At 46.9% G+C, this 15,511-nt stretch overlaps 1 protein-coding gene across 1 annotated transcript in view; it reads left to right on the forward strand.

Moving 5' to 3' along the window:
• The window catches only part of LOC126458281 (sterol O-acyltransferase 2-like), a 268,197-nt gene that overhangs the window by 23,207 nt on the left and 229,479 nt on the right, over nt 1-15,511 (forward strand). The window contains exon 3 of the mRNA XM_050095212.1: nt 14,756-14,901. Coding sequence (XP_049951169.1) covers nt 14,756-14,901 — 146 coding nt within the window. The remainder of the gene's footprint in view (nt 1-14,755; nt 14,902-15,511) is intronic.

Consider the following 15,511-nt stretch of genomic DNA (forward strand, 5'->3'; position numbering starts at 1 on the left):
CCTTTCTTGCTATTGGGCGACTTCAACGCTCATAACCCTCTGTGGGGTGGGTCAGTGGCAACAGGTCGAGGCGCCATCGTTGAGCATTTATTGTCGCAGCTCGATCTCTCGCTGTTAAATGATGGTGCCTTCACACACTTCAGTGTGGCGCATGGCACCTACTCCGCCATTGACCTTTCAATCTGTAGCCATAGCCTCTTACCGTCTGTCCAATGGAGTGTGCATGACGACCTGTGTGGTAGTGACCATTTTCCGATCTTTTTGTCACTACCACAGCGCCACTCTTCTGGGCGCCCTAGCAGATGGGCTATGAATAAGGCTGACTGGGACTTGTTCTCCTCCACTGCCGCTTTTGAGCCTCTCTCTACCGATGACATTGATGCGGTGGTTCAATCGGTCACCACCGGCATCGTTACTGCCGCCGAATCTGCCATTCCCCATTCCTGTGGGTCCCCTCGGCGGAAGGCTGTGCCTTGGTGGTCGCCTGAGATCGCTGAAGCGATTAAAGATCGCCGGCGGGCGCTCCAGCGTCACAAGCGACACCCCTCCCTCGACCACCTTATCGCCTTCAAACGGCTGCGTGCGCGGGCCCGCCTCCTTATCCGCCAAGGCAAGAAGGAGTGCTGGGAGCGGTATGTGTCCACCATTGGCCTCCATGTCACTCCCTCGCAGGTCTGGGCCAAGATTCGACGCGTCTACGGCTATCGGCCACCTGCCAGCGTCCCTGCGCTCTCACTGAATGGAGCAGTTTGTACTGACTCCGACGTCATTGCCAATCGCTTAGCAGAGCATTTTGCTATGAGTTCCGCTTCTGCGAATTACCCCCAGGCCTTCCGCTCCATTAAAGAGCGGATGGAACGTCGGAGCCTTTCGTTTCGCACCAACCACCCAGAATCTTACAATGCTCCATTTAGTGAGTGGGAATTTCGCAGTGCCCTCGCTGCTTGCCCTGATACCGCTCCTAGGCCAGATGGCATCCACTGTCAGATGCTGAAACACCTTTCAGTGGACTGCCAGCGGCGCCTTCTCGATCTTTACAACCGTCTTTGGGTCGAGGGGGAGTTTCCGTCGCAATGGCGGGAAGGCATTGTCATCCCCGTTTTGAAACCTGGAAAGAACCCTCTGGAGGTGGACAGCTACCGTCCCATTAGCCTCACCAACGTTCTTTGCAAGTTGCTTGAACGGATGGTGAGCCGGCGCTTGCATTGGGTACTGGAGTCTCGGGGCCTTCTGGCTCCATCTCAGGGTGGGTTCCGTAAAGGCCGCTCCGCCGCCGACAATCTGGTGAGCCTGGAGTCGGCCATCCGTACTGCCTTTTCCCGCCGTCAGCACCTGGTCGCTGTCTTTTTCGACATGCGGAAGGCGTACGATACGACGTGGCGTCATCACATTCTTTCTACGCTCCATGGATGGGGTCTTCGGGGTCCTCTGCCGATTTTTATCCGCAATTTTCTGTCGTGTCGTACCTTCCGCGTGCAAGTCGCGGCCTCGTATAGTTCCTCCCACGTCCAGGAGAACGGTGTGCCACAGGGCTCTGTTTTAAGTGTCTGTCTGTTTTTAATAGCCATTAACGGGCTTGCTGCGGCCGTGGGAAATTCTGTCTCCGCTTCCCTGTATGCTGACGACTTCTGCCTTTATTACAGCTCTACTGGCATTGCAGCTGTTGAACGTCAGCTACAGGGCGCTATCCGTAAGGCGCAGTCTTGGGCTGTAGCGCATGGGTTTCAGTTTTCGGCAGCCAAGACCTGCGTTATGCATTTCTGCCGGTGCCGAACAGTCCATCCTGAGCCACGGCTTTATCTTGCCGACGAACTCCTTGCTGTGGTGGAGACCCACAGGTTTTTGGGGGTGGTTTTCGATGCCCGGTTGACTTGGCTGCCTCATATCCGGCAGCTGAAACAGACGTGTTGGCGGCATCTAAACGCTCTGAGATGCTTGAGCAACACCCACTGGGGCGCCGACCGCTCTACACTGTTGCGGCTCTACCAGGCGTTAATCCAGTCCCGTCTGGATTATGGGAGCCTGGCTTATGGCTCAGCATCCCCATCTGCGTTACGGGTGCTGGACCCGATTCTCCACAGCGGGATACGCCTTGTCACTGGTGCTTTCCGCACCAGCCCTGTGGACAGCGTACTAGTGGAGGCAGGTGTACCTCCACTGCGGTTCCGACGCCAACGTTTGCTGGCCGCTTATGCTGCCCATGTTCTAAGCTCGCCCGGGCATCCAAACTGTCGTCTCCTGTTCCCGCGGTCGGTCGTCCGTATGCCAGAACGTCGGCCCCGGTCTGGTTATACAATAGCGGTCCGCGTCAAGGAGCTTCTCTCTGGGCTCCAGGGTTTCACTGTTCCACCTCCTTTCCGGGCTACTTTGCATACACCCCCATGGTGTGTTCGTCGCCCTAGCCTTCGGCTCGACTTGGCACAGGGCCCTAAGGACTCAGTCCCTCAAGAGGCCTTCCGCCGCCGCTTTTATTCCATCCTGGCCACGTATCAGGGCTCTGGTGTTGTTTACACTGACGGTTCGATGGTTGCTGGTCGTGTCGGATATGCGCTCACTCTAGGGGACCTTTCCGAACAACGTTCCTTGCCGGATGGCTGCAGCGTTTACACTGCTGAACTGGTCGCCATCTTTCGTGCCCTAGAGTATATCCGCTCCTGCTCAGGTGAGTCCTTCGTTATCTGTAGCGATTCCCTGAGCGGTTTACGAGCTCTCGACCAGTGTTTCCCTCGTTCTCGTTTGGTGACGGCTATCCACGAGTCTCTGCATACTCTCGCCTGTTGCGGCCGCTCTGTGGTCTTTGTGTGGACCCCCGGTCATGTCGGTATCCCGGGTAACGAACATGTTGACCGCCTGGCGAAAGAGGCCACCAGTAAGCCATCTCTGGACGTTGGCCTCCCAGAGACTGATTTGCGGGCAGTCTTCCGCCGCAAAATCTTGGCGCTATGGGACGATGAATGGCGCGAACTGCCAATGCGCAATAAACTCCGTGCTGTCAAGGAGACGACGGCTGTGTGGCGGTCATCCCTGCGAGCCACTCGCAGGGACTCAGTAGTTCTTTGCCGGCTCCGCATTGGCCACTCCCGGCTGACACACAGTTATTTACTGCGCCGGGAGGACCCTCCTCTATGTCGCTGTGGGGCAGCTTTGACAGTGGCCCACATTTTGCTGGCCTGCCCCCTATTAGCTGTGGTCAGGCAGACATTTGCGCTGCCTGCTGCGCTCCCTGCCCTTTTAACAGACGACTCCACTATGGCTAACTTAGTTTTACGTTTTATTCGGGCAGGGGGATTTTATCATTTACTCTGAGTGTTTCTGTTTTATTTTATCGTTTTGTGTTGATTCTGGCCTTTGACCTATGGTTTTACACTGATTTTTTAATGTGTTTCTAAGTGGTTGGCCTTTCCTTTTTTATGTCTATGGTCGGCCAACCACCGTCACACTCTGTGTGGTTTTAGTTTGTTTTGTCTTGTCTTTGTCTCAGTATCTCTTGTTCTGTATCGTCTGTGATCTCTTCTGTTCCTTGTTTTTATTCTCTGTGGGTGTTCTTTGTCTTTGGAAAAAGGGACCGATGACCATGACCAACCAACCATTCCCTCATGTCTTAACATATGTCCTATCATCCCATCCCTTTTCCTTATCAGTGTTTTCCATATATTCGTTTCTTCGTCATTTTTGCGGAGAACCTCCCCTTCCTTACCTTACCAATCGACCTAATTTTCAACATTATTCTGTAGCACCACATCTCAAATGCTTCGATTCTCTTCTGTTCTGGTTTTCCCACGGTCCATGTCTCACTACCATAGAATGCTGTGCTCCAAACGTACATTCTCACAAATTTCTTCCTCAAAGTAAGGCATATGTTTTACTCTTTTAGTCTTCCCTTGGCCAGGAATTCCTTTTTGCCAGTGCCATTCTGCTTTTGATGTCCTTCCTGCGCAGTTCGTCATGCATTATTTTTCTGCCTAGGCAGCACAATACCTTGACTTCGCCTACTTCGTGATCCACAGTTCCCATGCTAAGTTTCTCACTGTTTTCATTTCTGTTACTCCTCGTTACGTTTCTCTTTCTTCTATTTACACCCATTCCATGATCTTTACTCATCAGACTTTTCATTTCATTCAAAAGATCATGTTATTCTTCTCCTCTTTCACTGAGGAGACCAATGTCAGCAGCGAATGTTATAACTGGTGTCCTTTCCCACTGAATTTCAATCTAACTATAGAAAATTTTACGATTCAATTTAAAAACATTTTACTTCCCAAAAGTTCAACCCTATTCGCACAGATGTCTTACAAGGCTTGATATCTTTGCGCATCAACTAGTACACTCTACCATTCTACATGTTAATCCTTTCTAGCAACTCCCGGTTTCTGCATTCCGTCTTCCGCTATTAATGACGAGTGCTCTACTTGCAGTTCGCTCTGAGACTATACAATCAAATATTTTAACGGCGACTGGAGATAATTGTGAGATAGCACTTGTTCTTTCCTACATTCTGACGCAGAGTAAATGTAGAATAATACTGGTTGTGACTGTAAGCAATTAGTCACTATGGGAGACAAGTGCGAGAGAGTGCATAAAACGTCAAAGCCTGCGAGGCTCCTTAACCAGCTACCGCCACTCTTCCCCCTGCTAGCAGCCGATGAGGTAAGTGTCGTCACTCGATGCGACATACGCCATACTGACTTCGTCGCGTTCTACGTTTTTGTGTTTTAACTTGCAGAATACCCTTTCAAGGGGATGGAGCACGAAAGATTTATCACAAACACGTCACTCTCGGTACGAATTCTTATAATTAAATTCAAGTAATGAGGCAATGGCGGTAAAAGCCTTCAGGGGATCCTAAGATCAATGACTTGGTTATTGCAAGGATTCACCGCGGCCGAGTCGCTAGACGTTGAGTTATTAACCCGAAGTAATTAGGTTTGCGTGTAGCTGTATGCTTTTTTTAACAGATTTTGGGACCAACAGTAACATTTGTATTCATCCCAGTCTGAAGCTTACATGACATATTTGGTGCTTTCCGTATTTACACTAGCGTATTGCGAAAATATGCAGTTTTAGTGACCCACTGCACGAAGGATCCCTCTAAGTTGTATCATTTTTTAGAACTATGTACTGTTCTGCTAAAATGTCGGGAAAAGTACGTAAATCTGAAATGTGTGGAGGTCGTGGACTTGCAGTGAACAGCAGTTCATGCTTCGCATTGGAAATATGTAGGTTGACACTTTTGGCAGGCTTCTCAGTACAAATGAGGAGATAGATTAATGGCAGAACATGAATTAATGATGACCACATAACAGTTAGGAAGACTAGCATTAACATTAACATTACAAGCAACTGGAGACGCTTTCATTAGTGATGGCTTTGCATTCCAGTAGCTGCTATATACACAGAAGAGCCAAAGAAACTGGTACAGCTGACTAATTGCGTGAAGGGCCCCCGCGAGCACGCAGAAGTACAGCAACACGACGTGGGATGAACTGGACTGATGTCTGAAGCAGCCCTGAAAGGAACTGACACCATGAAGCTTGCAGGGCTGTCCATAAATCCATAAGAGTAAGAGGGGGTGGAGATCTCTTCTGAACATCACGTCGCAAGGCATCTCAAATATGCTCAATAATCTTCATGTCTGCGGAGTTCGGTGGCCAGCGAAAGTAAACTCAGAAGAGTGTTGCTGGAGCCACTCTGTAGCAATTCAGGACGTGTGGGGTGTCGCACTGTCCTGCTGGAATTGCCCAAGTCCGTCGGTATGCACGGTGGACCTGAATGGAAGCAGGTGATCGGAAAGGGTTCTTACATACGTGTCACCTGTCAAGGTTTCACGAATTCAGAGTCACATTCCTCTAAAAGTCGCCACTTAATCTACCTAAGCATACCTGTTGCAATTTCGTATTGGCTATATCGATCTGTTGGATACTGTCAACAGGCCTCTGAGCTCGATCGACTTCCGCTGTCACGTTTACTTGGATTGCAAACGCTGGAGCAGTACAAGCACTGTCGTATTCTCTAACATTTACTTCACAGATGCATCACTGGGGAAAAGGGCGTGTAATTTCTGTATATTTTTTTTTTTTTTTAGTCATCAGTCGTCCGACTGGTTTGATGCGGCCCGTCACGAATTCCTCTCCTGTGCCAGGTTCTTCATCTATGAGTAAAACTTGCAACCTACGTCCTCAATTATTTGCTGGATGTATTCCAGACTATGCCTTCCTCTACAGTTTTTGCCTTCTGCAGCTCCGTCTAGTATCATGGAGATCATTCCCTGATGTCTTAATAGACATCCTGTCATCGTGTCCCTTCTCCTTATCAGTGTTTTCCACATTTTCCTTTCCTCTCCGATTCTGCAAATAACCTTCTCATTCCTTACCTTATCAGTCTACCTAATTTCAACATTCGTCTGTTGTCCGGCCCCCGGTAGCTGAATGGGTGCCGGCACGGTAGCTCAGCGTGTTCAGTCAGCGAGCCGGTTGGCCTCTCTAATAAAAAGGTGGAAGGATCAACCACCGAACTTGAACAGGATGTCTTGCGACGTCCGCAACGACCAAACACAACGATCAATAACGAACAAAATGAAAAAAAAGAAAAAATGGTCAGAGTGACGGATTGTCAATCCTCTGGGCCCGGGTTCGATTCCCGGCTGGGTCGGGGAATTTTCTCCGCCCAGAGACTGGGTGTCGTGTTGTCCTCATCATAATCCTATCATCCTCATCGACTGCTGGTCGCCGAAGTGGCGTCGAATTGAAAGACCGGCACCAAGCGAACGGTCTGTTCGACGGGGGACCCTAGCCATACTATTAAATAAATAAATAAACTCGTCTGTAGCACCACATCTCAAATGCTTGATCCTCTTCTGTTCGGATTTCCCACAGTCTATGTTTCGCTACCATACAATGCTGTGCTCCAGACGTACATTCTCAGAAATTTCTTCCTCAAATTAAGGCCAATGGTTGATATTAGTAGGCTTCTCTTGGCCAAGAACGCCCTTTTTGCCATTTCTAGCCTGCTTTTGATGTCCTCCTCGCTCGTCCATCATTGGTTATTTTGCTGCCTTGGTAGTACAATTCCTTAACTTCAGCTACTTTGTGACCATCAATCCTGATACTTCTCATTACTTTCCTCTTTCTTCAATTTATTCTCAATCCATAGTCCGTACTCAACAGACTGTTCATTCCATACAGGGGATGATGTAATTCTCCAGTTTCACTGAGGATAGAAATTCAACAGCGAATCGTATCGTTGACATCCTTTCACCCTGAATTTTAATTACACCCTTGAACCTTCTTTTATTTCCATCATTGCTTCTTCGATGTACAGATTCAACAGTAGGGTCGAAAGATACATCCCTGTCTTACACGCTTTTTAATCCGAGCACTTCGTTCTTGGTCGTCCACTCTTATTACTCCCTCTTGGCTCTTGTAATGTTGTATATTGCCCTTCCCTTCCTCTGTCTCATCCCTGTTTTTCTAAGAATTTCGAACATCCTGCACCATTTTACATTGTCGAACATTTTTTCCAGGTCGACTAATCCCATGAACGTGTTTTGAGTTTTCCTTAATCTTGTTTCCATTTTCAACCGCAACGTCAGAATTCCCTCTATGGTGCCTTTACCTTTCCTAAAGCCAACTGATCACCATCTAACCCATCCTCAATTTTCTTTTCCATTATTCTGTATATTATTCATATCAGCACCTTGGATGAATGAACTGTTAAGATGATTGTGCGATAATTCTCGCATTTGTCAGCTCTTGCAGTCTTTGGAATTGCGTGGATGTTATTTTTCCGAAAGTCAGATGGTATGTCACCAGATTCATACATTCCAAACACCAACTGCATAGTTGTTTTGTTGCCACTTCCTCCAGTGATTGCCGACTCGTGTGGCCGAGCGGTTCTAGGCGCTTCAGTCTGGAACCGCGCGCCCGCTACGGTCGCAGGTTCGAATCCTGCCTCGGGCATGAATGTGTGTGCTGTCCTTAGGTTAGTTAGGTTTAAGTAGTTTAAGTTGTAGGGGGCTGACGACCTCAGAAGTTAAGTCCCCTAGTGCTCTGAGCCATTTGAACCATTTTTTTTTAAATTTCCTTTCATTTCCTATATGCTGATGCAGTCCTTCCGACAAACATTTCTTTTTCGAGTTCTTCACATTTTTCATGCAGCCATTTCATCCTATTTATTTCATTCCTCAGCTACTTGTATTACTGTATTTCCGAATTTCCCTGAACCTTTTTGTACTTTCTTCTTTCATCGATGGACTGACGTATTTCTTGTGTTACCCAAGGCTTCTTCGCCGTTACCTTCTTTTTACTTAAGTTTTTCTTTACAACTTCTGTGACTGCCCTTTTTAGAGATGTCCATTCCTCTTCAACTGTACTGCTTACTGAGCTATTCTTTATAGCTGTATCTATAGCCTTAGAGAACCTCAAGCTTATCTCGTCATTCCTTAGTACTTCTGTATCCCGCTTCTCTGCGTTTTGATTCTTCCTGATTAATCTCTTAACTTCAGCCTACTCTTCGTCACTACTAAATTGTGATCTGAGTATATCTGCTCCTGCGTACGCCTTACAATCCACTATCTGGTTTCGGAATCTCTGTCTGACCACTATGTAATCTAACTGAAATCTTCCCATATCACTCGGCGTTTTCCAAGTATACCTCCTCTTCTGATTCTCGAACAGAGTATACGCTGTTACTTGCCGAAATGTATTATAGAAGTCAGTTAGTCTTTCTCCTCTTTCTTTCCTTGTCCCAAGCCCATATTCTCCTGTAACATTTTCTTCTAATCCTTCCCATTACAAATGCATTCCAGTCCGCCATGACTATTAGATTTTCATCTCCCTTTACGTACTGTATTATCCTTTCAATATCCTCATACTCTCCCTCTACCTCTTCATCTTTAGTTGCGACGTCAGCATGTATACCTGAACTATAGCTGTCGGTGTTGGTTTGCCTGTCGTTCTGATAGGAACAACCCTATCACTGAACTGTTCACAGTAACACACTCTCTACCCTATATTCCTATTCATGACGAATCCTACTCTCGTTATCCCATTTTCTTCTGTTATTACCCTGTACTCTCTGACCAGAAATCCTTGTCTTATTTTCATTTCACTTCACTGACCCCTACTATACCTAAATTGAGTATCTGCATTTCTCGGTTCAGATTTTCTAGCTTCCCTACCACGGTCAAGCTTCTGACATTCTACGCCCCGACTCGTAGAATGTTACCCTTTCGTTGGTTATTCAGTCTTTTTCTTATAGTCACCTCCCCCTTTGCAGTCACCTCCCAGAGATCCGAATAGGGGACTATTCCGGAATCTTTTGCCAATGGAGAGGTCATCATGACACTTTTTCAATTATAGGCCACATATCCTGTGGATACACGTTATGTGTCCTTAATGCAATGGTTTCCATTGCCTTCTGCATCCTCATGCCATTGATAATTGCTGATTCTTCCGCCTTTAGGGGCAGTTTCCCACCCCAAGGACAAGAGAATGCCCTGAACCTCTGTCCGCTCCTGCGCCCTCTTTGACAAGGCTGATGATTAATAAAATTTTAAGCGGTGGCGGCATTAGAACCCGGTACTGTGGACGTTTTGATTACTAATCAATGGCTCTAGCCTAGACGATAGGTGCATCGCCTCCTGCATATAAGAAGGGGAAAAGAACGCACCCAAAAAATTACAGACCAATGTCCCTAAGATCGGTTTGTTGCAGAGTCCATGGACGGATTCTGACTTCGAATATAATAAATTTTCTTGAGACCGAGAACCTTGCCCACGAATCATCACGGCTTTAGGACGCATCGCTCGTGCGAAACTGAGCTTACCATTTTCTCACGCGATTATCTGACACCGGCCTTGCCGCCGTGGTAACATCGGTTTCCGTCAGATCTGCGAAGTTAAGCGCTGTTGGGCTGGGCTAGAACTTGCATGGGTGACCATCCGGTCTGCCGAGCGCTGTTGGCAAGCGGGTGGCACTCAGCTCTCGTGAGGCAAACCGAGGAGCTTCCTGATTGAGAAGTATCGGCTTGGGTCTCATAAACTGACATACGGCCGGGAGAGCGGTGTGCTGACCACATGCCCCTCCATATCCGCAACCAGTGACGCCTGTGGGTTGAGCATGACACGGCGGCCGGTCGGTACCGTTGGGTCTTCATGGCTTGTTGGGGCGGAGTTTAGTGTTAGTTTTACAGCGAACTTTGGATGAAGGGCAGCAGACAGATTCCATATTCCTAGATTTTCGAATACCATTTGACACGGTGTCCCACTGCAGATTGCTAACGAGGATACGAGCATATGGAATAGGTTCCCAGATATGTGAGTGGTTAGAAGACTTGTTAAGTAATAGAACCCAGTATGTTGTCGTCAACCATGAGTGTTCATCAGAGACAAGGGTATCTACAGGAATGACCCAGGGAAGTGTGATAAGACTGTTATTATTTTCTATATACATAAATGATCAGACGGACAGGGTAGGCAGCAATTTGAGGTTGTTTGCTTATGACTGGTGTACGGGACGGTGCCGAAGTTTGGTGACTGTAAGAGGGTATGGGATGACTTGGACAAAATTTGTAATTGGTGTGGTGGTTGACAGATGTGGAAAAATGTAAGTTATTGCTGATGAGTAGTAAAAACAAACCCGTAACGTTTGGACACATCGTCAGTAGTGGCCTGCTCGACACGGTTCCATCGTTTAAATATTTGGACGTAACGTTGCAAAGCTATATGAAATTGAACGAGTACGTGAGAATTTGGTTGGGTGGGCGAATGGTCGAGATCATTTTATTGGGAGGATTTTGGGAAAGTGTGATTCATCTGTAAAAGAGACCACATATAGGACGCTGATGCGAGCTAGAGTACTGCTCGAAGCAGTTCGGATTGAAGGAAGGCATCGAAGCAATTCGGAGGCCGGCTGCTAAATTTGTCACCAGTAGGTTCGAACAAAACGTAAGTGTTGCGGACATACTTCGGGAACCCACATGCGAATCCCTGAGGGAAGGCGACGTACTTTTCGAGGAACTGTATTGAGAAAATTTAGAGAACCGGCAACTGAAAAAGACTGCAAAACGATTCTGCTGCCACCAACATACGTTTTGCGTAAGATTTTCATGACATGAAGAGGGTATGGGATGACTTGGACAAAATTTGTAATTGGTGTGGTGGTTGACAGATGTGGAAAAATGTAAGTCATGAAGACAGGAGAAGTTATGGCTCATAAGAAGACTTACAGACAATCGTTTTCGTCTCGCACTATTTGCGAGTGAGCATGAAAGGAAATGATTGATCTCTCCGCTACGTAGCGTGCGGTAGCTTGCTGTGCATGCATGCCGGTCTAGGTGGAGATGTAGGCCTTCCGTCAAATCCACATATTTCGTTCAGACTCCTTACTACTCCTAGCTCACGTCGCCTCTTAGTGTTAACGCGAAGAGTTGACAACAGAAGAAATATTTAAATTCGACGAAAGAAGAAAGTACAAAAATGTTTAGGGAAATTCAGGAATAACGGAATATCAGTCACCTAGGAACGAAACAAACAGGAAGTGCGGGAAAGCTAAGGTGAAACGGCCGCAGCAAAAATGTTAAGAAACCGAAAAATCAATGATCGTCCGAAGGGCTGATTCAGCATAAGGAAATTGAAAACAATCTTCAGTGAAATTAAAAGGCAGGGTGTCAAAATTAGGAGTGTAATAGGAATTCTAGTAAGGCGCAGAGGAAAGAGCTGACAGGTGAAAAGTATACACCGAAGGCCTCTTCGAAGGGAGAGGACTTTTCTTATGATCCCATTGAGGAAAGAATGACAGTCGATATGGAAACATAGGGCATCCAGCATTAGTGTCAGAGTTTGAGGTTTGGAAGATTTGTGATCAGATAAGGCAGAAAGAATAGATAACATTCGTTCGGAATTTCTGCAATTATTTGGGAAAGCGACAACCAAGCCACTATTAAAGATGACGTGTAGGTTCTATGAACCCGGAGACGCACCATAAGATTTTCGAAAAGAGATCATCCACGAAATTGCGAAGATACAAACGGCTGAAAAGTATCAGAACTACATCACAATCAGCTTAACGGCACTAAGTCCAAACTGCTGAAAAGGATAGTATACAGAACAATGGATATGAAAATTGAGGCTGTCTTAAGTAACGATAAGTTTGGCTTTCGGAAAGTTAAGCGCAACACAGAGGCAGTTCTGACTTGCGACTGATAACGGAAGCAAGATATAGGAAAATTTTTAATAATTATATGGCAACCACACATCGCTTTAGAAACATAAGTAAAATATATACATTGTCTTCCAAACAGTATCACAATAGATCAGTATGGCTAGTGACTTCAACAACGGTTCTTTTAAGGACAGAGGACCTAGATATTTTGAACCCAGTATTTAACGGGGTGGTAAGTTCCTATGGAACCAAACTGCTGAGGTCATTGATCCCTAGGCTTACACACTACATAATCTAACTTAAAGTAACTTATGTTAAGGACAACACACACACCCATGTCCGAGGGAGGATTCAAACCTCCGACGGGGATAGTCGTATGAACCGTGGTAAGGCGCCTGAGACCGGGCGACTGCCGCGCTCGGCAGGTATTTAAGGAAAATATAAGATAAATTCATATTTGTCGACCTCGGAAAAGGAAAATAAAGACACCTTCATTGAATTCGTCGGCCTTGAAAAAGCGCTCGACAATGTAAAATGGTGCAAGACGTTTGATATTTTGAGGAAAAAAGGGTATGCTATAGAGAAACGTAATATACAAAATGTACCGTAACCAAGAAGAAACAATAAGAAGGGAAGAATAAAAACAAAGTGCTCGGATTAAAATGGTGTAAGACAGGAATGCAACCATTCGCTCTAGTGAGGCCTTGGCCCGCATCCGCATTGGACCTGTGACAAGCAAATTACTGTGCGCCACATTTTAACTGAGTGCATTTCGTACTGTGATAAGCAGGCAGTAGCAAATTTAGCTGATGATCTGCCTTGTATTTCAGTTGATAACGAGATGAGTGTGGTGAAGCTTTCTTAATTTTGTGACGCGTCTGGACTCGGGTCTAACCTTGTATGCTGGAGACTTCAGGGCACAGCAGAGTGGCTGCCTCTTCAATTTTTATACCAGCCATCTTCCTAATATCTGCTGTGTTATTAAAATTCTTTAAACTGCTTTTCCCTGCACTCCAGACCTTTTCCAAGTATGCCTCAATCTCCTGCGAATTTCGAACGTGTATTTACACTACTGGCCATTAAAATTGCTACACCAAGAAGAAATGCAGATGATAAACGGGTGTTCATTGGACAAATATAGTACACTAGAATTGGCATGTGATTACATTTTCACGCAATTTGGGTGCATACATCCTGAGAAATCAGTACCCAGAACAACCACCTCTGCCCGTAGTAACGGCCTTGATACGCCTGGGCATTGAGTCAAACAGAGCTTGGATGGCGGGTACAGGTAAAGCTGCCCATGCAGCTGCAACACGATACCACAGTTCATCAAGAGTAGTGACTGGCGTATTGTGACGAGCCAGTTGCTCGGCCACCATTGACCAGACGTTTTCAATTGGTGAGAGATCTGGAGAATGTGCTGGCCAGGGCAGCAGTCGAACATTTTCTGTATCCAGAAATGCCCGTACAGGACCTGCAACATTCGGTCGTGCATTATCCTGTTGAAATGTAGGGTTTCGCAGGGATCGAATGAAGGGTAGAGCCACGGGTCGTAACACATCTGAAATGTAGCGTCCACTGTTCAAAGTGCCGTCAATGCGAACAAGAGGTGACCGAGAGGTGTAACCAGTGGCACCCCATACCATCACGCCGGGTGACACGCCAGTAGGGCGATGACGAATTCACGCTTCCAATGTGCGCCAAACACGGATGCGAAAATCATGATGCTCTAAACAGAATCTGGATTCATCCGACAAAATGTCGTTTTGTCATTCGTGCACCCAAGTTAGTCGTTGAGTATACCATCGCAGGCGCTCCTGTCTGTGATGCAGCGTCAAGGGTAATCGCAGCGGTGGTCTCCGAGCTGATAGTCCATGCTGCTGCAAACGTCGTCGAACTGTTCGTTGTTGTGTTGCAAACGTCCCCAATCTGTTGACTCAGGGATCGTGACGTGGCTGCACGATCCGTTACAGCCATACGGATAAGATGCCTGTCATCTCGACTGCTGGTGATACGAGGCCTTTGGGATCCGGCACGGCGTTTCGCATTACCATCCTGAACCCACCGATTCCGTATTCTGCTAACAGTCATTGGATCTCGACCAAGGCGAGCAGCAATGTCGCGATATGATAGACCGCAATCGCGATAGGCTACAATCCGACCTTTATCAAAGTGGGAAACGTGATGGTACGCATTTCTCCTCCTTACACGAGGCATCACAACAACGTCTCACGAGGCAACGCCGGTCAACTGCTGTTTGTGTATGAGAAATCGGTTGGAAACTTTCTTCTTGTCAGCACGTTGTAGGTTTCGCCACCGGCGCTAACCTTGAGTGAATGCTCTAAAAAGCTAATCATTTGTATATCACAGCATCTTCTTCCTGTCGGTTCAATTTCGCGTCTGTAGCACGTCAGCTTCGTGGTGTAAATTTTAATGAGCAGTAGTGTACTATTACTAGCTGAAAGTTATGCAGAACTTCATTAATCCTTCTCGTCTCTCATTCCTACTACAAAGCCCATATTAGTGTTTACTGTAGTTTGTGTCGTAGTTTTGTAGTTGAGAGAGTAAGCCTTTGGTTGTGTTTGTGTCTGCAGCAGCTGCAGACGGAGGCGGTGGAGCAGCTGGAGCAGAAGCTGCAGCAGCTGGTGGAGGAGGCGCTGCGAGTGGCAGAGGCACCGGCCACGCCGCCCTCGCCGTCCCACCACCTGCTCTACGACGACGTCAAGTACCGCAACAGGAGGTGAGTACAGACGTCGGCGCCGCTGCCGCCGCTCCTCTTCATTTTTGTATTCCACTAAAAGCACATACACTGTGGGCAAACGTAACACAGCCAGTGGGTTTAGCCGAACGTTGGTCGCCAACGCATTGGCGTTCAGGCTATCATACTTACCAAACCGAGGGGTTCGTACCAAGGGAATCGGCCACGTGGAATTGCAGCTGACTCTGATAATGTGTCGAAGTTGCTCCCATTTGGTCATTGTTATAAAGTAGCTTTTTAATAAGATCCACCGGCCGATATTACGAGCGGAGAAGATTTAGCAGTCGTCGCATGTGCAGCTGTTACTCTACTGGAAGAAGCTGATCGTCTGAAAAACAAATACATGACACGACGCATGAGAATGACCTCGCTTTTAAAAAAGCACGTAGCTGTGTGGTGGGAAAAAACTGTCTGTCCATAAAGCTGAATTAGGGTATGGGCTATTTCATAATTTTTTTCGAATGAGAGCTACAGATTTAGAATTGTTATTGAATTGCGTAGGCCTTAAAATTTCAAAGTAAAACTCCTCTTTTAGGAGTGCTGTACATGCAGTAAAAAGATGTCCATAAAGCCCTTTAAAGTCAGCGCCGCC

The sequence above is a fragment of the Schistocerca serialis genome, chromosome 2, assembly GCF_023864345.2.
Source record: "Schistocerca serialis cubense isolate TAMUIC-IGC-003099 chromosome 2, iqSchSeri2.2, whole genome shotgun sequence".
Taxonomy (NCBI): domain Eukaryota; kingdom Metazoa; phylum Arthropoda; class Insecta; order Orthoptera; family Acrididae; genus Schistocerca; species Schistocerca serialis.